General features: G+C 37.1%; 1 protein-coding gene across 1 annotated transcript in view; it reads left to right on the forward strand.

Moving 5' to 3' along the window:
• UBE3C (ubiquitin protein ligase E3C) overlaps positions 1-24,902 on the forward strand; it is a 172,590-nt gene that overhangs the window by 111,705 nt on the left and 35,983 nt on the right. The window contains exon 18 of the mRNA XM_034760009.1: positions 1,790-2,037. Within this exon, the coding sequence (XP_034615900.1) occupies positions 1,790-2,037 (248 nt within the window). The remainder of the gene's footprint in view (positions 1-1,789; positions 2,038-24,902) is intronic.

The following is a 24,902-nucleotide window of genomic DNA, read 5'->3' on the forward strand; positions in this document are numbered from 1 at the left end:
GTTGCTCAGAGAATAGGAATATTAGCAGTAGTTCTGGTGAGATGGACTATTGGGCAGAATGCATGTAAAGCTGGCATTTATTACAAGATACTTCAATTTAATCCCATGAATATTACCTACAAATATGATGTGCTATATACAGTATGTATTGCAATGGAATAAAGTTTATCAGCATTTGTTTGGTATTGGTCACATTGATCAACAACAGAGTGACAGGAGTTGGCCCAAACAAGTGCTGATAAAAAAGTTTATATCCTCCTTCCCACTTGATTGTGCTTCATATATACGCTATATGTTTCATAGAAAAATGTTGTCTGAAATCTTCTAGAGGGGAAAAAATAAATGGGTACTATATTTTGTACCCTCCCTTGTAAAGCCCGGCTCCCTAAATACCCTGAGCCCAACTTTCCACAGTTCTGAGGGACAGAGGAATTACAGCTAATGAAATGTAAGAAATCCCTGTGACAATTATCTAGTTAATCCTGTACTTTTAAGGTCTATAATCTAGACAGGCCTAGGAGCAAGTGTTATGTATCCTATTAGAACTCTACCTGGTGAAATGGAATAAATCTCCTGTTTCCAGCCATTATATGTTATGAAATGTCAAACCTTATACCTGTGTTGGTCCTGGACTGAATAGTGCCCATCCTCTGCTTTGGGCAGGAATAATTTTGGAGGAAAGAAAACTATCAGGCAGACTTTTAAAAAAGAAAAGAAAAAAAATGTAGGTGTTTGCAACCAGCTTTCAAGTGTGAAGACTTCACTGGGGCTGTTTATGGGTGCAGCAATCTATCCACCTGCAACAAATAGCAGGATCAGGAACTTAATTTGAAGAGTACAGATAAGGAGGTTTGAACGGGCATGATCAGTGAGTATTGCCCTCACACCACACCTGTTAGGTGTATATGTGTGTGTACAGTATGTGATATTTTTTCATGTCCTTTGTCAACTGGACTTGGTCCTATAAATCATTTCCCTGAGATGACCGCTGATATTCCTAATCTCTGATCAGCTTTCAAACAGCAGCCTTCCATTTTATTTAAAAAAAAAAAAGACAGAAAATGTTTTCTTCTTTGCCTCCCTAATGAGGAATTTCCACACCTCATCCCCTGAAATTACAGTGAGATCTAAGGTGCAGGATGGATAATATTCAGTCCTGGACTAGTGACAGATTTAAGATCCAGTATTTCGTGAACCAGAACATGCATCTGGACTAAAAATGTTTTATCTAGTGGAGGAGCTGGACAACCCTCTTTTCTAGTGAGATACATAGCATTTGTTTCTAAACCTGCTAAATTGGAAGATATTGGGTCTTAAACTCCCAACATTATTATGTAAAGAGTAGCTATTTCAAAAAATTCATGGAGGTTGCTATAATTTCTCTCTGCCTTTGAGGCTGGTATAGTTGAACTTACTACGCGAAGAGAGACTCGGTTTACAGGTGGAGAGACTGCTGAAATGGTGCCACTGTTACACTCCATAAAACCCATGTACAATAGTTTTTCTGTAAAATAAGTTTTATTAACAGCATATGTGTCCAGGTGGTTTGGTATGAAGTCTTTGTAGCATTCATTTGAGATGAGCTGTATTATTCACAAGTTACTTCTCTGCTTTTGAGTAATGCAACCATCTCAAACTCAAGCCAATAATAGATTTCTGCAACAGCACATTACACTGTTATATATATCTGTACTGATATCTAAATGTAGTGTGCTTGTGTTTTTTTCCCTGAAACAAACTTTGTATAGGTTCTTGTATGTGACTTTTCTTCTCAACTTTTTCCCCTCAGAACCTGATCTGAAAAAGCGAATTCGTGTTCATTTACTTAACGCACATGGCCTGGATGAAGCTGGTATTGATGGTGGTGGAATTTTTAGAGAATTTCTGAATGAACTGCTTAAATCAGGATTTAACCCTAACCAGGGATTTTTTAAGACCACTAATGAAGGACTTCTTTATCCCAACCCTGCTGCACAGATGCTCGTTGGAGATTCTTATGCCAGACACTATTACTTCCTAGGAAGGATGCTTGGAAAGGTGAAAACTTTTTTAAAAAAAATTACTGTTGTACAATTCATAACATTAGGAGTAAAAAGATCATTTTACAGTGGAAGCTTTTTAAAAAAGTAAATTTAAGAAAGGAGGAATAAGTTGTGGAAGTTTAATGTTTTTCTTTGTCAGTTTGGAGAGAAGGGAATATTTTTATTTACTGGTAATGTAAATAATATTGCCACTTTATTTACTCACTGGCTGTATAGCTATATTATTGATGCACCTGCATAATTCTCATTAGTGTTAATGGTTGTTACACATTTGAAGTGAGCAGAGAATTAGCTGTATTAAATCCCAGTCCAGGAAAGCTTTGAATTACATATATTTAGCTTTAACCATGAGGTTACTCTCATTGAAGCCAATGGAAGTACTCGCATGCACAAGTCATCGTGCATTAGGGTTTTAGAAACTATTCTCAAGAGTTTGGCTGCAAATATTTTTTCATCATGCTGGTTATGTGAAATGAATATTTGCAGGAATTAACAGGTTTTTGGTTATACAAAGCACATTGCTAAATTTCAGAACTGTTGCTCTGATTATTTCTAACCAATGTGACCTAATGATACCATATAGAAAAGGTGCATAATGTAATACTGAGTTAAGTTCTCGTTCTCAGTTTCTTTTCCTACTCATTACTGGATTCTAACGTGGGCATCATCTTTGACTTGGACCTCTCTCTAGGTCCTCACATCAGACTATATCTTGCAGACACTTTCTGCATAAAATCTCTTAAGATACAACCTCCCTATCAGTCCAAGCTAAAACTCTCATTCAGGCTCTCCTCATCTCATATCTCAATTACTGCAACATCATTTTCTCCTTGACAAATGGAATCCTGTCCCACTCATATCCACTCAGAATGCTGTTGGAACCAGGCTTTTTTGCCGCCCCAAGCATGGCAATCAGGCCGCCTTCAGCGCCGTGCCTGCGGAAGGTCCACCGGTCCTGAGGATTTGGCGGCATGCCTATGGGAGGTCTGCTGGTCCTAACTGCCGCCCTCGGAGCGAACAGCAGGCCGCCCTCCTCACGACTTACCGCCCCAGGCACGCACTTGCTGCGCTGGTGCCTGGAGCTGCCGCTGGTTGGAATGATCTTCACTTAAAGGCCCTTAGCAACCTGTCCCCACCCTGAAATACCATTTCTCATTTTCTGTTGAGATGTTGACACCTGCCTCCGATTGGCTGATGATGCCAGTCTTCATTTTCCACTTGTTAAATTTTCAAGCAAGCACCTTTGTGCTTTTTCCTATGCTGCTTCTTTCTTGGGGGGAGCTCACTGTAAACAATGACAAAGCTACCTTAGTCTCCTCCTTTAAATCCCTTCTCTAAACTCTCTTTTTCTGTTATGCCTTTAAAAACTTGACAACAATTAGGCTGCTGGTGTTCTGAGACCACTGTCTATCATGCTGGCCAATTTTGTCCCATTGTTTCCTTGTGCTCCCCCATCTGTCCGTATTCATTTATTTTCTCTTGTCTTACATTGTAAGCTTTTGGGGGCAGGGACTGTCCTTATGTTCTTGGTTTGTACAGCTCTGAGCACACTGGGATCCTGGTCCCTGACTGGGGGTTCAGTACTACCAATAATAAATAATGTGTTAAATTTTGGTGCCACGTACTATAGAGGAAATAATATTTGAATTCTCTGTCTTTTGGCCCACACTATAAGTAACTGAAGTGGATAGATACCCAATTGTGTGTGTAGTTATTGACTCTGTTGATAGTTCACAGGGTGGGGAGGAAAGGAAATGTTTCCTTTACAATAGATTGGGAAATGTAGAGAGCCGTTTTTCAGGAATTCAGCTGTACATTTTACACTGGCAGTAGTATTCCATAGTTAATTCTCAACACACAGCTCTGAAAAACCTTTCTTCACTTTTACTTTTAAAAGGGGAACATTTTGGGTGACAGAGTTTTGGTTGTAATGAGGATGTTCATGAAGAATTTTAGCATAGAAGGGAGCTGATAAAGAGTTTGTTATTTATATAGTAACTTTCACAATGTTTGAGTTTATCATTTACTATGCACCTGTAAAAAGAACAGGAGTACTTGTGGCACCTTAGAGACTAACAAATTTATTTGAGCATAAGCTTTCGTGGGTTACAGCCCACTTCTTCGGATGCATCTTTTCATGAAGTTGATGGATTTCGATGCATCCGAAGAAGTGGGCTGTAGCCCACGAAAGCTTATGCTCAAATAAATTTGTTAGTCTCTAAGGTGCCACAAGTACTCCTGTTCTTTTTGCGGATACAGACTAACATGGCTGCTACTCTGAAACCTGTCATTATGCGCCTGTGTTATAATTGTGGTACCATGTTTTGGGGGTTTTGGATTTTGATGCTGTGAAAACCCAAATGACAATAAATTACTGTTGAATGGAGCTAGTTGGTAATGAACGTTTAATGAGAAATGGGAACTTAATTTTGCTATGACTTCTGTTAAAATTTGTTGCTGTTTTCTGGCCAGCTCTGGTATTGAGAGTGCCTTACAAAGAACATTGAGTATAGTTCTTGTCAACATTCTTTAAAGCCAGGGACTTCTAACCAGTAATTTTGAGCATTTGTATTTCAACCATAAACATAGCAATGATTGCTATTGTTTTAATTGATAAAAACGGTAGGTAAATTTTCAAAGGCATCTAGTATCCCATTTTCAAAATTAATTTTGGCACTGGTGTGAAACTCCCATAGACTTTCAATGAGATTAAGGCTCTGAAGTCTCAGATTTTGAAAATTTTACTCTCCATATTTAAGTTTAAAGGAAAACTTTTGTCTTGCATTCAGATGGATTCTGTATTTTTAGTCCTTCTCTACTTCATGAGATTATCCAGATGCTGGAAAAATGTGTGCACAGGAGTGAGTGTGCACAAAACTACAGGTATATAAGGGGTGGTGAGTTGAGCTCCCACTTGCAATGTATGTGAGCAGAGTAGGGAAGTTACACCACAGCCAGGTCAATTGGTCCAAAATTTAGGACTGAAAAAACGAAGTTTTATACCGGTGATTATCTCACTGAAATGTGTTGGGGGGTTTTTTGTGTTTTGTTTTTTTGTTAAGTTCTGTAGAAGCAGGTTTGTTGGAAGAAAAAAAAATCAGTGCACGAGAATAAAAAAAAAAGATTATGTGGACTAAACACTGGTTAGAAAAATGTAAAAATTCTGTGAAAAGTAAACGTTTGGAACAATGTTTCACTTTTAATAAACTACGTCATTAATGCAAGTAAGAACTTTTTTTAAAAAAATTTGTTTTTAACCTGACACACTGCCCTCTTAAAAATAGCAAAAGAATCGAATTCTGGTCTAAAAATTAATTTGGGCAACCCTCCACCTTTAGATCTATCCAAAAATCACTACATGAAGACTTGTGAAACAGGGAAAAATCCAAATCAGCCACTTACATTAAAGCAATGTATCCATTTTGAAGGACACGCTATAATTAGGAGTGGGACAAAGCCAAACCTCACATCCAAATAGCCCTGAACTATGGAAAATGTTGTAGGTCTGACCTGCCTATAGATTCACGACTTCGTTCTCTCGCTGGTCTGCAGGGCCCAGCAGCTATAAGTCTGTTGGGGGCTGGGGTGGGGGTGGGGATCACAATAGCTGCCTGCGGAGTCTTCTCTTTTGAGGGCTCAGAAGGTGCCTCTCAGAGCTCCAAAAGAAGTTGGAGTTGATCTGGGAGCAGACAGTGCTGGGAGATGCTTATATTTATTGGAACTGTTTTTCCACAACTGATTGCAATATTGGACCCTTAATTTTATTTATTATCAGTTCAACAGCACTTCTGTGATTGCATCTTAAATATTAATATAAGGGCATGAGAAGTCACAAAGAAAAAGTGATGCTGTCCATGGTTTAGAAAGAGCTCTCTCAGAACAAATGTTGTTTTGTTTTTGCCCTTTGAAATCAGAGAATATATCATTTAACATTTTGAAGGCATAGATTATTGTTGTATTTGCAGTATGTTTGTATAAGGTATGAAGTGACAGTGTTATTTAATAATTAGCTCTATCCAGGTGCAGAGACACTTTTTTACTGGCATGTTTAGAGAGCTGATTCATTAAACAGAAAGATAAGGCACGGCCTTACTATTCAGTAACTGCCAGTATTGTGGTCTGTTAGACATTATTGAATAGTCATTCATCCATTTCCAGAAATGCTTCATTTTATGCATTTGCACAGAATTATTTAAAAGCAGTAGTACATTATTAAAAGCTTTTTTGTAAATAAAATAGGAATACTGCAAAGGAAGCAGTCAGGCATCCACAGCAATTTCTTATTTGCATAAACCAAAAGACAGAGTGTTGCCACTGAAAACGCTCACTTAAAAAGTTTCAGTGTTATCAGAAAACAAATACATTAAAATTTAATAATTTACATAAATTCTATGTATCGCAGTAACCATTCAGTGCTATCAGCCAAATGCGTTTGACTTTCAGTAATGTGTAGATTCATAACCAGATTTACTTTTTTCTGTTTCCTGTCCAGAGGTTTTTTAATAACTTAATATGTATCCATAATGCTATTTGATTCATTAATAAAATTAGCTAAGGATTAATAAAATGTCTTCTAAATCTTATATTTTCAGGCTCTTTAAATCTAGATGATAATTACAAAATTGCTACCAAAAAGCTGTTAATTATTTAGGTTGCAAAGTCAAGCAGTTGAAAGTTTAGAAATGTAAGATTTACAGTTGCCCATGCAAATTTATTTCTGACCCTTTGTGCATTTAATCTGTACACTGAATGAGTCAGGGCAGCGGTCCTGTGGAAAATAATAGTTGTCAATCATAAGTAATTGCCTAGTTTTTTAAAAAATAATTCTTCTGTGTACAACTGCAAACTACCACTTGAGCTACAGGACTAACTACATTAGCTGGCAGTAGGAGAAGGCTATTATCTCTCAGGGGGATGGACTGCTGGTGATATGGACTATTCAAGGGTAAGGGGGAACCTGCTCAGCCCAGTTCTCTCTTGGTCTTCCTCTCTGGGAGGTGAGAAGCTCCTGTTTCTTGTGGTGCCTCCAGAGCTGTGAATGGGATGCTGTTATCATGTGCTCTGGGGATACGAGGGAAGAGGGAGGGGAAGTATATGGCTTGCTTTAGCTTCCTTTCCCTCCCCTTCCACAACAGCTGTTCTGCCAGCTCCTAGATTTCCCAGTGCAGTTTCTGCTACTTTGGCAGCAGTGTGGCTCTTTAGAATGTTAGAGTTCAGTTGTTTTGTTAGGCTGCCAACATTTTCCTGAGGAACACAAGTAAGAGAAGGAAAATTGTGATTTCTAACAGTTTCTAATCAGCTAAATGTGAATAGAATTTCATGGGACAGTGAAAAGGCACTTCTGTGGTCGAAGAACTTTCTATCTGATGAATTTCAAAGATCTGTTGCAAACATGGAAGTGTTAAAGCTTCAGAAAGGTTACAATTTTTTTTATAATGGAAAGTGTTAGGTGACCTAAATATACACCCCGTATAAAAATACTTAGCACTTGTGTAGTGCTGTGAAAACATAAATCAATCTTACAACATCCTTATAACTGTAACTGCCCCCATTTTACAGAAGTGGAATCTGAGGCAGAAAAGTGAAGTGGTTCACAGTCAGTGCCCAAAGAAGGATTAGAAATCAGAATCGTCAGGGATAAATAGTCAAAATATATAATTTGGAACCTTGACATTATACATTAGATTATAAAAGGTGGTTTTTTTGACAGTTTTAGTTATATTCTTATGCAGAATAAGTGGCTAGTTTAGAGATGTGTCTGAAAGATTGTTGAACAGAAATGAACTTGTTAGTCCTCTCATGTTTGGAACTAGAACTTTTATGGTTTCTTACTACCTCCATTTTGGAGCAGGCCTGATAGTTCTGAAAATCTGACTGTTTTGTCGTGTCATGACTTCTAATGTCTTTGACAGGATTTTTGATTGCTTCAGACACTACTATTCCATTACACTTAGACTCAACTGGTTCCCAAGACCGAATGAGCTATCTCCTCTATTTGTGCTCTTTGACTCTAGACCATTGATGAGGAGTAGTGAGCCATGGATCGGTGTTCCTGATTCATTTGTATGATCTATCAATGTGAAGCTTCTTTGCAGAAGTCAATCAAAAGTCCTCTAAAGACACTGAAGATTTGTGAAAAAGAAATTGGAGTTTGCTTTGTCATGGTGTTTCCTGTTTCTTAGAAAGGTGGCAGGACACAGAATGAAGGGTTTGTTCTTTGCTTGCTTTGAATTATGAAAGCCCATCCACTTGGGAACCAATTTACTGGTCAAGTAGCATTTTGGAGACATGTTAGGTAGAGAGGCAAAGATGTTTAACTTTTTAAAAATTGGTAGTAGTATTTTGATGATAGTATGCAGGGACATTGTTAATAATCTGTGCTAAAGATCAATCACAGCAATTAATATTAACATAGGACTGAAATAATTGATTTATGGCCTTGTGCGCATTATATTGATGCATATTAAAGAAAGTATTTTCTAAATTGCCTAGATTGCACAACATATATATATGTTGTGCAATATTTTAATATATGTGGTGATCTGATTATGGTGGACTATGTGCAGTGAGATCTAAGAGTGTTATATTAAGCTTAGGTATTTGACAAATTAGGTTTTAAAGCTGTATCTTTCAGTAAGATTAGATAATTACTGAATGAAAAGGTATTGGATCAAATTCTAAATGGCTTATTATGACTAAATCAAATTGAAATAGGGAACAATTAATTATTGATTCTAATGAAATGTAATGGGTTACATTTCTGAAATATGAAGAGTTTGCGTTGTGATTTTAATTGACAAATCTAATGGGATAAATAGTGCACAAGGCTTCATATACAATGTGCAGAATTCCTGTATGTACAGCTAATCCAAAACTTGAAATATTGTAGACTAGTTCATTTTGTTATTGTGCAAGATATCCATAGGTCCAATTTTAATCTTATTGGCCTTTACACTATTCCTTTAAAGATGAACTAAAATCCTTTTTAATTGTCTTAGAGACTGATATAAAGCCCATTGAAATCAAGCAGAACCTTTCCATTGGCTACGGTGCATATTGGGCTAAACTCCTAAATCATGAACAGAATACATGTGAAAGCTTTGAGTATGAGAGTTTTAAACAACACACACATACATACATCCCTGCACTAAAAAGATGAATAGGCAAAACAAAGAAAGAGTAGGAAAAGACTATAGAGATAGCAGTTAAACTTATTCATTTTAATAACTAAAATCATGGTGCCTCAACCACCACACTTGGGCCTAGTCCACACATAAAAGTTAGGTTGACATAGCTATGGAGCTCAGAGTCCGTGAAAAATTCACTCCCCTGAGTGGTGTAGTTATGCTGATTTAACTCCTGGTGTAGACATAACTAAGTTGATGGAAGAATGCTTCCATTGACCTAGCTACCATCACTTGGGGAAGTGGAGTTCCTATAGCGATGGAAAAACCCCTTCCTTTGCTGTAGAAAGTGTCTAAGTTATGGCACACTAGCTGTGCTGCTGGAGCACCCATAGTGTTAGACGTTATCGTGGTAGTCTCCTTCTGCCTAGTTTCTCTAACTGTCAAGAATTTTTTCCTAATTTGTAGGCTATACTTTTTTCCCTTTAGTTTTGTCCATATAGGAAAGATCTATTCTGGTTTGGCTTAAATCAGTCAACTGTATTATTCATTTGTAGTGCAAGCTCCATTGACAAGCATTAGTTCCCAAAAAGGTGGGTGTGGAATTAGTATGCTAACAAACAAATAGATTGTTTGTACAAAGTCATTATTTAAATCATTTCAAAAGTTCTATTTCCAAACAACAAAATGGAATCAAGGAGTCAAATATTGCTTAAACTCACGGTACTTTTGTGTTTGGTCAAAAATGACACGAATCTTCCTTACAATGACTTTAAAAGGAGAAGTAAGCAGTTTAAAAGATTGTTCAAAAAAGAAAAATCTCTCTTTTTAGCAGATTTAGCATTTTTTTCCCTAAGTTTCCTGATCTGTTTAAAAGGGTCAAAATAGTAAACCCCCAAAATAAGAGTTTACCACTGAAAGTTGCATGTTCCATTAATTATGACATAATAATATGCAACTCTGAGATATTTTAAAGGAGCTGCTCAGCCAATTTTTGAATATTTACATACATCGGTATGAATTTATTTTCTAACACGGTTATTCAACCTGACAATTCCTTTGTGTGCTGGTTTACTTAACCAATTATCTTTTGATTACAAAGTACTCAACTTAGTACCAACATTGTAAATATATGTCCAGCACTAAAAGGCTACTAAGATGTGGTATTTTAACACTAAATCTTTAGGCGAGAAAAGAGTATATTGATTGATTGTGATATTTATTGGGTCATAATGTATTTAAATTTTCTTTAATGCTTATGTTAGTGATTGTTTACCGATAAAGTGCACAAAGGTCTCTGCAAGCAGCTCTATATGGAAAGAATTACCTCATGTCAGTGGTCACTTATCAATTAAAAGTTCCATTAGCTGATGATTCTGTTTCTGGTTTGTGTACTGATTGCATTTTATTGCCTCTAAATCAAGCTCCTGGACAAGAAATAAATAAACAGTTAAAGTATGTGGTAATGGCACCCTGATCTTTTTTCACAGTTGGAAACACCTAGGTCCATTTAAGTTAAGTTCAGAATATTTACTGAAATGAATTCATTGTATTTGAATTCTTATTAAAAATGACTGGTTTACTGATATTAATAAATGTTGATTTATCTTGATAAAGTGTGTCTAGAGGTTAGGGAAATAATAGATAACTGGACTATTTTTAAAAGATTGTAATTCAGATGATAAAAGTAAAACTTTGTTTCTAATTTACTTCCACATTCTCATTTTACTTCCCATCAAATTATGTTTAAACTTGAAGCAAGAAAATTCTGTAAAACAGATCACTGGAATTTCAGTTAGGAACACTAACAGTGTAGTAGTTTAGTAACTATCAGTTCATCCAGGGTTTTTCCAAATGTGCAGAATTTGTATGCATAACAAGAAAAGCAAATGATATAGCAGTCTAGGAGTAAAACATCAATCAAATATTGACCTCAACTCCTAAGGCCCCACCCACCTGACACTGCACCCTGGGATATTCCTTCCAGAGTCGAGATTGACACATGATCAGAAACAAGGATTGTGTGTGATCCCTCTAAGAACTCTTCCCACCACGCTTTACCAATCAGAATAGGTTTCAGCCCCGTAGGATCTCCCCAAGAGTGGGTATAACCAATAAGGGCAAGTTCAGGGGCATGGAGACCTGTCCAGAAGAGGGATGTATGACCCCTCTAAGAATACCTCCCACAGCCCTCTGCCAATTGACATGAGTGTTTCACCCCCTTAAGCTCTCCTGGAAGGGAAACGTACCAGTCAGAAATAAGTATAGCACGAGAGTCTAGGCCAGAATGCTCAAACTGTGGAGCTCAGCATTTGCCCAGTCGGCAGCACCACCCCCTGAAGCCCCATCACTGTGTGGAAGAAGCCATCTTGTTTCAAGAGCGTGTTTTTCAGAAATCGTGGAAACGCTGAGGGGAAACATGGCCTCCTTCATTACCCCCATGAGAATTATGGAATTTGTTTTAGTTCCAAGGCTGCTCAGTCACCTGCAGAGAAAGCACTAGTCCAGCTGTTGATGGATATGTTGGAACCTGACCCCGAGACCCAAGCGCTTGTGAGGCAGACTGACGAGCATGATGGCCACCGAGCATTTACCCCCATGGAGGAAGGCAACCGTGGCTCATCAGAGTCAAACAAGGTGACTGTTGAAGACGTTGCTCAGGTACATAACTATAAAAAGGATGGGGTTTAATGAGTAGGAACCGATCTGGGGTTGCATAAATCTAAAAAACAGCAGACTTGCAGCTGTTTCTTTTCTGAAAATCTCTTGACAGCTCGACAAGGCCTTTGAGTACCCACATATCGGTAGCCCTGTGTGGGTAAATCTGTCATGCATCACCTGTTTTTGCTCATGCATGAGACAGATCTCAAGAGCAGACCTTGGATAAGAACAAAACGGAAGAATGAAGCAGCTCAGACCCCTGTATAGGCAGGTGTCTTAGTGTCCATTTTTCAGTCTGCTGTAAAATGGTGTGTTAAATCAGCCGATGAATAAAATTTGTTTAAATTTGTCATTGTGACCATGTCACATTCACACCAGTTTACTACATTGTATTATCAGTTCTGTCAATATCTTTTCCTTCAGTAACTGTCTGACAATGAAGTACTTGCCATAACCTTTGGAATTGTGCCCTATGAATGAATAGTCCTGGAGCTTTTTCTGAAAAAAAGTCTTAAAAAAGGCAGAAAGACACTTGCTGCCCCTAAACTCCCAGGATTTTTCTGGCTTCAGGGGCGTAGCAAAAATATATCTGGGCACATGCAACCCTGTCCCTTGCATGCATTCAAAATTGTAAAAAAATTATACTTTTTTGATAATTCAGGCTTTCTAATATCAGAGGGGTAGCCGTGTTAGTCTGAATCTGTAAAAAGCAACAGAGGGTCCTGTGGCACCTTTGAGACTTACAGAAGTATTGGGAGCATAAGCTTTCGTGGGTAAGAACCTCACTTCTTCAGATGCAAGAACACTTTTTGCATCTGAAGAAGTGAGGTTCTTACCCACGAAAGCTTATGCTCCCAATACTTCTGTTAGTCTCAAAGGTGCCACAGGACCCTCTGTTGCTTTTTACAGGCTTTCTAAGTTTATCCATAAAATACAGGTGACTGTTTACAACCCTGGAGGTGATACCTTGACTCTGCTTACAGCACCTCGCTTTGCATTTGTGCCCCAATGCAACATAAGACTGACCCTTATCACATAAAGTTTTAGACAGACATACAACTTGTTTTTTTTCATGCAGAGTCTGCGTCTTTCTGAACGCTCTTTGTACCTGCAATATAGTCTACAGCTAGGGCATCCTAGTTGAATGCCCATACTGTCTGCACACATTGTGCTTAAACAGAGACAGCACAGATACCTGCAAATGTTGGTGACTGTACTGCCTGTGGCAGAACTCTCAATAATTTCTCACATCAAACGACTTTTTTACCTCCAGAACTCCATAATAATGCTTATTGTACAGCAGGCTAAAAAAATTTTCGGGATACACTGTGTCCCACGTTTAAAAACAAAACCCCACCCCCCTTCCTCCACATAAAGCACACCGGTATGTTGACTTGTAAATGCTGTTCAAACAGTGCTAGATCGCTGAGCATAATCTTTTGATCTGACCACCCCAGTTTCTCATGGAGCTTTCTTGACCCATGTAACAGTTTTGCATCTGTAGGTTTACTGTTGGACATGACAGGGAAGAGGCTATGTGCAACAAACAGATTAGTACTGTTGTAAGTCAAGTCTACTAAATGCAGTTTCTTTTTATGGATGATTAGATTATTGAGGATAGAATTTAAATATGGCCACCCCCATCCATGTGTGATGTTGTGTTTTTTACAATTGTCACAATGATGCATATGGTCCCATGAACAAGTATCACCCTATTACTCTTTAGCAGTTTAGCAGCCTGATTTAAGAAATCTTCAGCACCCAGGTCATTCCTAGTTCTTCTTACTGAAAACAAAGAATTGTTTACATTACAGCTGTCTAAACATAATTGAACAAAATCATCTGGGGCTAGCCTACCATTAATGTTTTCAAGAACTAACTGTATTCCCCTGTGTATGATTTCAACAACCTGCTGGCTTGAATTTTCACATTCAAGATTGACAAAATGAAATTCCTCAGAATACATCTCATTCCTAAATCTACATAGTACCCATTGCCAGCTTCTTACTCCGTATACACATCTGTTTGGGGGTCTGCACCTACATTTTCAGAGTGTTTGGAGGTTTCTCAACAGAACCATCAGGTGTGTCTTCTACATCAGACACTATGTGAGAGTCAACCTCCAAGTCTGCTTTACAAAATCCATTTCAGGCTGTAAAACAAACACCCACACACAGGTTTTGGTTTCTTTCTATCACTAGTGGTTCTCCAATACATAGACATTTTTAATACAAGCATGTTTTCCCCAGGCACCCAAAAACAAAGTTTGCAACAAAATCCCTTTTTAAAAAACCCACCCCTATCTCCTGCATACAAACAACAATTTAATCATTAAAACCATTCTTTTGAAAGACCCATTTTAAAAACATATTTAAAAGCCAGTTACAGAAATTTACTTCCCACCACAGGGAAAAGCGATGCTAGCTAGCGCATGGTTATTTCCCCCCCAAAGTGTATTTGGGTCTGTGGGTTAAAAAACAAGCAAAATTTTAGTTAGTATTATTCCCCAAAAGCACCAAACTCATGTACAACCTGTTGAATACCACTTAAAAACAGTATTAAGCACAACCATAGTTAAAATGGGATTGTACTTTGCTCTGGTGAAATACAGCTTGAAGTTGCTCTTTCCATACTAAACAGATCACACTGCAATAAAAACATGTACATAGGAAGGACAGCATGTACAAAGAGTAAGATTATATAATAAATATTTTCAGAGTTAAAACAAGCAACGTCTTGCCATCCAGCAGCAGCCATTCTGGTTTCTGTTATAAAAGACAGTCTCCAAAAAAGCTCAGGATTTTATACCAACCTAACTCTTTGTTTCAAACAAACTTCAGTGTCTGTAATTAGGACATGCTTTGATCACTACAGATCTTAATAAATAGATACATGAGGAGTTTATGCACCCCTCTCTAAACATTCCCTTTTTTGATCTATGGGTGAAAATTTTAATTGTCTTATTAAATTCTCTTAATGGTTTTGTCTAATTTTTAGTTACAATATATTTTTCTGTTTCAATTAAAAACCAAACACTATAGGTATATCGTACAGAATTAAACAGTAGATCACCATACACAACAATCCTTAGTGTTACTGTACCCTTTCCTGACTGGGGGCCTTGTAGATCTCAATGCATGTCTTAATTTTTTTCATTTTAAACACGTTTCTTTTGTGCTTGAAGTTCTGGTTGGTTTTAAATAAAAATGGATGTAGCACAACCATAGTAAACATCCTACAAATACTCATAGCTTTGAAATGTTTGATTGTTCTTACAGCATATTTTTGTTCTATAAATATAATGCAGGTTTGTGAATCCTGGCAGAATATTATTTTTTGGGTTAAACCAAACTTGAAATGACTTTGAGATACTAGAAGGACTGACCCATCATAATCTACAAACTCCTGAGCTTTTATTTAATTTAATATTAACAGCTCTTACCTCCCCCACTTACTGTGGGTGAATACCCATCAAACCTAATTATTGATAATTTTTCCAACCTCAGCAGGGCCTAATATGCATAACATGGAACGTTAAGGAAACATGGGTGTGTGATTACGTCTGAAGTCAGTAGTTCCACACAACCCCATTTTTTCAATAGGTCATAGTTAAACCATTGTAGTTCGATGGTATTGAGTCAACTCTGTTGTACTCAAATACATGTCTCAAATATCTGTTTTATACAGAATATAGGATATTTTTTGCTTTAAACTTGTTTCCCTCCCTCACCCCCACCTCCCCGATTCTACTACACGCATTTCATCTTTTTGCTATAAATAGGTTTCTTCTATTAAAGACACAATAGCTGGGTTTTCACAAACTATTTATATTTAAAAGAGACACAACCCTTGAAAACAAACTGAGATGTCCCATCAAAACTTTCATCTTATTTAAGGGTCATGCAGTCCTTGTAACAGAAACACAGATACTCACAAAGCCCTTTTCAATAGATATTTTTATTTACAGATACCAAGTTTTATAATATTTTATATCGTCCCCTCACTATTTTCTAACTTAATCCTTTTAGATTGTTTACAGTTAGTCTTTTTCCTAATCAATGCTCTGTAACTTTTTGTGTGGATCAAGCAGTCAATATAATGCACTAAGTGGGTATCCGGTTTAGTAATTTTGTTTAAAATACTGTTAGAATCTCAAGCACTGTGCACAGCATTTACCAAGGTCAGCCCTGGTGCTAAATTTTCTTGGGTTAAGCACAGGCATTGCATAACCTATGGTGTTTAAATAAGCTTTAGAAACACAGGTCAGCACACAGGGTGTGGAGCATGCTGTTTCTATTCTCTGAAGTCCAATTCATACAGTTATGATGCCGCTGGTCTGGTGCAGCTATAACACAGCCCTCACAGTCTTCAAAAAGCTTCTCCCTAAGACAGTGATCAAGGACAGCATAAACAGAAATGCTTACAGTAGACTGCTTGGCTTGTTTACACTCTCAGCATGACACTGGCTGTTAGTGCCATGGCAAGGGCCTTCCTTAAATCCATCCTCTTCCTCACACTTTGTGTCATCTTCAGCAAAACCAAGTGGGATCTGATTCACCTTTGCTCTCTGACGCAGCATCTCCAGGTCTTTTAGAAAGGTTGTCATTGAGCTGTCGAGACTTTCAGAAAAGAAACAGCTGTAAGTCCGCTATTTTTTGTATTTATGCAACCCTAGGTCAGTTCCTACCCCACTACCCCCCATCCTTGACTGCTACTTTCTATAGTCTATTTACTTGAGCATCATCTTCACCGTTCATCTTCTTCAATCAGCCATGGTTGCCTTCCTCCATGGCTCGGTGGCCATCATGCTAGTCAGTCTGCCTCACGAGTGCTTGAGTCTCGGGGTCAGGTTCTGAGGTATCTGTCAATGGCTGGGCCAAAGGACTCCCCTTGACAGCTCCCTGCTCCTCAGAACTGTTGCTGATGTAGTGCTTTCTCCACAGACAACTGAGTGCGCTCAGAGCTAAAATGAATTCTGTAATTCTCATGGGGGTAATGAAAGAGGCCATGTTTTCCCCTCAGTGTTTCCACGATGTCTGAAAAATATGCTCTTGAAACAAAATGACTTATTCCACACAGCGATGGGGATTCAGGGGTGGTACTGCCAACCAGCCAACTGGTGAGCTCCGGAGATTGAGGGTTCTGCCTAGATCCTCGTTCTATGCCTATTCCGATTTATACATGTTTCCCTTCCAGGAGGGCATAAAGGAGTAAAACTTATGCCTATTGGAAGAAGGTGGTTGGAGGTGTTCTTAGAAGTGTCACAGGTCCCTCTTTTGAATGGATTTCCCTGTCCCTGAACTTGCCCTCATTGGTCAAACCCACTCTCGAGGAGGTCGTACAAAGCTGAAATCCACTCCAATTGATAGAGGGTGGTAGGAGGCGTTCTTAGAGGGGTCACATAATACCCCTTGTTTTTAGTCATATGTTAATCTCAACCCTGGAAGTAATTACCCAGAGAGAGGGACTTATGATGACAGGTGGAGGGGGCCTTAGAGGTAAGTGGTGGAGTCAACTTTTGATTGACTTGTATTCCTAGCCTACTTTTAGCTATCAATTGTAGTGTAATTTAGAATGATGTTTGCCTGTCCTCATTATAACACCCCTGATAGTGAGTAGATGTGAAGTGCTGTGTATTGTTTTGGTGATTAAAAATGGCTCTCCACTGTTCTTGTAATACAAATATTCTTTGGTGTGAATCGTCATTTATGAATCAAAATGATTCAAGATCATTATAGCAGAGATTCTCAAATAGTTTAATTAGAAATGTATTCAATGATATACAATTAAGAAACACATCCCTAGATTTTTAAGATATTAATCAGTCAGTCACTAGTACATTCTCTGCTTATCACAAACTTCTAATCAATTTCAGATTTTTACATTGACTGCAGCAAATTTGACAAGCAAGCTTTCCACAACCGAAACACTCAGTTACCCAAAATGGCGGGAGCTTTTATGAACTTGTACTTGCTGACCTTCAACATTTCCAGCAGGCAAGAAATCAAAGATAATACCAATTTACAAATGACTTTGCTTTATCTGAAAACTTTACTCCTCTGAAGAGCTGAGGATTTTAGTAGTGCTGTGGTATGTTGTGGTGGTTTTGTGATGTTAATAAATAACTAGCAAGAGTTAGTTTGAGACCACCAATCTCATTTTATATCCTTTGAAAATCATATTTCAACTTAGAATTCCAGAAGTAAAATATTAGCATATTGAAGCAAAATGAACCTTTTGCATACTCAGCACTTTTGAAAATTGGGCCACTTGTTTAGGTGCCTAAACATGAATTTAAGACCTAACTTTAGGCACCAGTACTATAAAGTCTTAGCCTTATGTTTTATGAAGCAGAAGAGCTATGCAGTAGTGGCCAAATAAAAGTACAGCAATATTTAAAAGAAAAATATTTTATATAGCAGATTTTCCATTTGTAGAATGACTTGAGTGGGTCTTTCTATACTGCAATAATATAATGCATTGCATTCATTGAAATACAGACTGAGGGGCAATGGGTTACAGCAACCAAATAGTAACACATGGCTGATATTCTTGTTTTATAATTTATTTTTCCATAATTGTGTTGAAAGCAATATGTTAATCTACTTTTTCTCACTTTCAAAAATGTTATTATGCTCATGTCTACAAGAAATGATTTCGTGCTTCAAAATGAGAAAATACTAGTTTTGAAAAAAGGTAAAATGAGTAAGGAGAGGGGAGTAAGTCACGATAAAGAAAAAACACTTCTTGAATTATTTTCTATGCAGTCAGTCTTCACATTTAACTTTTGTTTAACCAGGCCACAAAGAATTAGGCTATTTTAAAGAGGAATTTGTGAACAGGATGAAATATAACTAGAATATAAATAATATAAGGTAGGAGAAATTACTAATGATTCTCTATTTTTCTTTAATTTTTATTAGTGGTCCTATACAGCTTTGAAAATGAATTTCACTATAAAAGTGCTAAGTATTATTTAATAACTGTTTACAAATGACTAAACTAGAGAAGGTTACTCTCTGGATGCCTGGGGTCTTGAAGGCTGATGAAGGAAATAACTTAGTTTTAAAAGACCAGTCTTTTCCTTTGTGACCCTTCAAGACCACACTCACTTTCTAGGTTTTTTACTTTATCATTTCAGTGCTTTTTTAAAAGTGGTGTTAGGTTATAATAAAGGGTTAATGGAGAGTAATCATAAATCATTTTTCCTCATACAGAAGGTATTGGGAATCATAAGTGAGAACTTATTTGGGCCCCAATCCTGCAAAAAAAAATTCACTGGAGGAGACCCTTTCCTGAAGTCCCATCACACTCAGTGTGGATGCATGGGTACATGCATGTATCTGCTTTGCAGGGTTGGATCCTTAATCAGCATGCTCTAACATTCATGTAAGCTCTGTTATTCCAAGCTACCAAATCCTTTATACATTCTGTATTAACTTGTTGCACACTGAAATGACTAGACCAACTCAAAGCGTGACCAATATTAGAACACAATACAAGAATTTCCTTTTTGGAAGAGCTTTTCCATCATATCTGTCTTTCTGCCTCTGACCATAATACACAAATCTAATGTGCCTGTGTAGTGCATAAGTAGTAGGATAATGGACAATATACATAGCCTTAGGATCTGTGGAATGTGCTCCGTATTGTGCTGAATATAGAAAAGGTGCAGTCCCTGCCCTGAGAATTGTTCTGATGATACATGATAAAAACAGCATTCTCAACACATTAGTTTTTCTTCTGCTGTCTCCATGACATTGTTATCTCCTGCCCATCCACAAATGTCCCTCAGAATTTCAACTCTCAACTTTTCCACTTTGGGTGTCACTCATAAAGTAATAAATTCATCACCTGAGTTTCTAAAATGCCCTGGACTGACCACAGCAATGTCTCAGCACATTACAGTAGGAAGATGCAACATCAGGACATTGTGCTACAACTGCCAAGAGACACTTTCAGCTTTGATAACCCTGGAAAATGTCGTTTGTTCATTTTAGCCTCTTAAAACTTTTTAAACATCAGAAAAAAATGGGTATAAAAATATTCTAAAAGTTTTGTGTGTCCCTATCTTACTCTGCTCATTTCTGTCTTCAGTATCATAAGCAATAATATGTTTAAAACCTTTTTTTTAGAACCTGAGTATTATGATATATCATGTGGTTTAGGCAAACAAGTTTCTACCTATGTTGGTATGCTATAAAAGGTCTAGAAGTCAAACAGATTGTCCCCTCTGCTTATCTCATATTGTAACCAGTTGCACTTCAGTCTGGCTATATATTTGTTCTGAATATATTCAGGTAACTTTTTATTTATATTTATAAATGTAACTATTTAATATTATAAAGGGAGAAAAGATGGTCTTGAGGTTAAGGCCCAGGACTATTTCACTCCACCACAGACTTTTGTGACTTGTGGCAAGTTGCTTAAATTCTCTGTGCCTCATTTTTCCATTGCTATGGAAAATAGATAACAGATAATGCCTTCTTCAGGTGGGTGTTGAGAGGATAAATTCACTAATATTTGTAAAACTGCATCCTTAAATGAAAAGCATAATAGAAATGTAAATTTTTATTACTACTTTTATGGTATTTCAATAGAAGTGTGTTACATCCTAAAATGAACATAACTACACAGTTCCTATAGAATTGCTACAATATGCAATATTGTATAATGCTGTGGTATTTGATCTCTGTGATGCAGTATGGCAACCATTATAATGACCCCAGCAAGAGTATCCAAAAATAGAGGTACACAAGATGAGGGAGAATACTGTATCCATTTAAAGCAGTAAATGAGAAAGAATGTAATCAGCCTAATGAAATTTATCCAAGACACTAGGTACAACAAACAAAAGCTTTTCCCTACAACCAGAAAATTCAGAAAAAGTGATATTCTAACAAAAAGTCATTAAAATTACAGGACAGGTACAAAATCTGTTCTGGTTTTTCATTAGATGATATTGGTATATATCTCAGAGCTATGGTATTTATTGTTTTATATAACATCTGCTTGAATGTATTTGTTACACATTTAAGATATTTGATACCTTCTATCAGAGGGGTAGCCGTGTTAGTCTGAATCTGTAAAAAGCAACAGAGGGTCCTGTGTCACCTTTAAGACTAACAGAAGTATTAGTCTTAAAGGTACCACAGGACTCTCTGTTGCTTGATACCTTCTGTGTTTGAAAAAAATACCTTATCCTCTTCTACATTAAAAAAACACTTTGTATGAGTATATGTAGAATGACCATTTCTTTCTATGGTGTGTTGTTTTTTGACAACCAGGAAAGTGTTGACTTGGGCCCTTATCCTGCAATGTCTCCATGCAGGTGGATTCAGTGGGGCTTTGGATGAGTGCAAGGGTCTGCCTGCAGGGATCTGGTTGCAGGATTGAGCACTAGGATTCAAAATTTGAGGAATGATAAATGAGTGGCCTGAGCTGAGTTTTACTGGCAGTCTTCCCAATCCAAGAAAGGACCTGCTTCCACTTCTGCTCTTTTTGAAATCAGTGGGGGCAAGACTGGGCCTGATCCTGGGAGGCACTATTTAGCTTTCATTGTCTTTGAAGATGTTTGCCATCTAGTAAAACCAGGCCCATAAGCTATTCATTCTCAGGTTTTAGGCTAGATTTGCTTCTTACATGTTTGGGTTATTTCCTTTCTGTAATTATGTGCAACTCCTAGGTCTACAAGATAATGACAGATTAGCCAATGCAAGGGAGTAAATTAAAAGGCAAATTAACATAGGAAAGTAGGGCACATGACCTCCCAAGCACTAGTGTCATCCTCCAATGGATTCTAAAAGAGCCAACCATTAAGGGCTAAAGGAAGCTTGGCTGAATGAAGGACTAGAGTTCTTGTAATAGTAGCGAGGGAGTTTGTTTGTAATTGGATCAGCCATTATGGCTCCTTGGTCTCAGGCACCAGGGTATGGACAGGAGACATCAGAATTGTGGTCAAAGAGAAGGAGTTATAACAGATCCCATCTCAAGTGTAAGCTAATTTTTTCTTCAGGCGTTTGCTGCTCTTAATCTGTGGTTGAAAGATAAAGGTTCACAATCTAGGCAGATTCCTGCAGAGTAGGGCATATGTCCACTTCAGTGCAATGTTGGCTTTGTTATACTATACTTCACCTCTTTGAAAGGACTGAAGCTGATCGTGACTTAAGTTATCAAAGAGAAAACTTTATTAGGACATTCAATATCAAAACTTAGCTTTTACACTAATTAGAATATTAACTGTTTATTTTACCTTGTTTACAAATGTACTTTACTTTTTATATTTAGAATCACTTGGCTAACATAAGTAGCAATTAAAGTTATCACCTACCTGCACAATCAAGGTGGCTTAAAAATGTTTTATATAGTTTTTAGATTGTTATAAATGTTCAGTTTGGAACTACCTGAAGATTGATAGTGATGCATTTGAAAAGCATTATTTTTTTTATTGATTCTTAATGTAGTAAATTACTAAAGTTATTTGGCAGCAAACAGAAATGGCCTGTGATGTTGTTCACATTTATTCTCCTGATAGCATCACGATTTGCATTAATTGCATCGCTAGTGCACTTACTTATATTAAAAGGCTTCTACTATAATTAATCCTTTTTATTTCAGATCATTTGGGCACAATTTCTGGCAATAAACACTCATAAAAGACAGACACTTGAAAAATAACATACAAGTTTCTTCCATATACCTATTGCTATTTTTTCTTGACATAGAGTTATTGATAGGCTTCTAGGAGCAAGTGTTGCAAGTGGCTAAGAATTAAGACCAATATGAAAAATGCTAAGTGGATTATTTTGCATAAAAAATAGACAGTTTTTGAATTTGTGTAATTAACCTGTGTTTAGAAAATACCTTGATTTATGCCTACATTTGTATTTCAGTTGCATATATTATGGAAATTTAATTTATAATCCATTTAGCTGATGTGATCATGGTTTTTAGTGCTATCATTTATTAGTCCTTGTATATAAAATGCTTTAAAGGTTTAAACCTGCCTTGTGTAAAAAAAAAAAAAAAAAAAAAAAAAAAAAAAAAAAAATTATACCTCTGCATTTACATTTTATGAGTCATAGATGGGATTCCATTTTAAATTCAGGTAGCTTTGATATATTTAAGGAATTACAATGGTTTTATTGTTACTAATGCTGGAATGGCAAACAGTGACCTTATACATTACAAATTAATGATTTACACTTTTAGTTTACTTTTAAAGTCAGCTACACAAATGCGGGGTTCGACTTCCACACCTTGAATAAATCATATAGTTATATGTATAATACATCCTTTGGCTTTGAACTCATTATTCATGCATTCTTAATGGTAAGTCTAACAAGACAACCAAAAAATGTTCCTTCAAAAGGTTAAGCAATTGTGAGTTTTTTCTTTAACACCTTTGTTAGGCTATCACTGGGTGATTAGTGCTCTTCATTGTTTTCCTTGCTTACATATTATTTCCTTTTCTAAATACTACTGCAATCTCAGGGGAATTGAGTAACACATAAATAGCTAAACTTTCAAACAGCAGAAAGGGAAACTGTCAGTAATAGCCTCCTTATGCCCCTTTCCCGTTCTCTCTCCATTGGTGTGGTGTGAAATACTGAGGTCATGATTGTTGAATTGTGGTCTAGAGAAAAATGCTAATGTGGCTAATGAACAGTAGAAGGAGGTCTGAATGTACGATGCACATTTTTATCTATTTTTATGTTAAAAGTGTATAACATTTGGATGCTTTCCCTTCTCTCCACCTCCCCCCCAACACCTCTATAAAATTTTAATCTTCTCTCTCTTCCTCCACACATTTCCCCTTCTCCCTCTTTTTGAGGATGGCTATCATTGGATATTTTCTCTGACCGACAGGTTGGTATATGGGAGGAATATGCATGGACTTTACATAAGAGTACACCTCTACCTCGATATAATGCAGTCCTCGGGAGCCAAAAAATCTTACCGCATTATAGGTGAAACTGCGTTATATTGAACTTGCTTTGATCCACCAGAGTGCTCAGCCCCCCTCCCCCCGAGCACTGCTTTACCGCGTTATATCCGAATTCGTGTTATATCGGGTCGCATTATATCAAGGTAGCAGTGTATAATCACATTTCAAAGTTTGACTCAGTAAAAAATGGATTAGTGGGGTTCCATGTAGGCTTCACAATTTCTAGATCAAATACTTTCAGTTTACAGGTTATAAAAATAAAAATCCATCAATGATGTTGGGAACTGAAAATCAAGGTGGATTCTTTCATACTCTCACATCAACAATAATAAATGTTTAGCCAGGCTAACTTATGCCTTTGATTGCTCCTGTGCCCCACCAGTGACTTCAGTTTGGTATATTGCACAGGTATAGCTGATAGGCATTGTAATTGGAAATTTGCAAATCATGTTGACAATGCACAATAAGGAATAGAATCCAGCCATTTCTCTTTCTTAGCTTTGTTATTTCTTCCAGTTAAACAGGAGTAAAAAGTAGTAACTTATTTTGTTCACCAAAGTGTGCAACATTGACTCTGAGTACAGTAAGAATGAAGATCTGCTATTTATTAGTAAGAAGAGGCAATTTTTACATAGTTATTTTTCAGAGTAGAATCGCACTCACCTTTTACCTTTGAAATGGCGGGCAAATTAGAGGTAAGAATGGAAACTCTGGAATCTGCTTCACAGTAGCTGTATGGGTTGACTAATGGCATAGAATAGACATCTTTCATCTGATTTGAAGACATTCTGGAGGAGGTGGTATTGGCACTGATAACCCTTGTTTTTCTTGTAAATGAATGATGGTGTCTAACAGGTTCCCAGCAACTGTTATAGTCATAGTGTCGATATATGTTAGAAAGAGTGTGAAAATGCCATGGCTTTTGCAACGGGCAGATAACTTATTTGTAAAGTTTTAAAGCATGATATTTCAATAGCAGGATTGTTAAAATTTCAGATTACAGTTGCACATGTAAATGGATACAGTACATGGATATTTTTACACCAAGAGGTTCTACTCAGACATTACATTAAGGGAAAGTTACAGAAATGTAAGAAACAGATGATAGATATTAAAAATAACTTTCGT

This window comes from Trachemys scripta, chromosome 2 (assembly GCF_013100865.1).
Source record: "Trachemys scripta elegans isolate TJP31775 chromosome 2, CAS_Tse_1.0, whole genome shotgun sequence".
NCBI classification, from domain to species: domain Eukaryota; kingdom Metazoa; phylum Chordata; order Testudines; family Emydidae; genus Trachemys; species Trachemys scripta.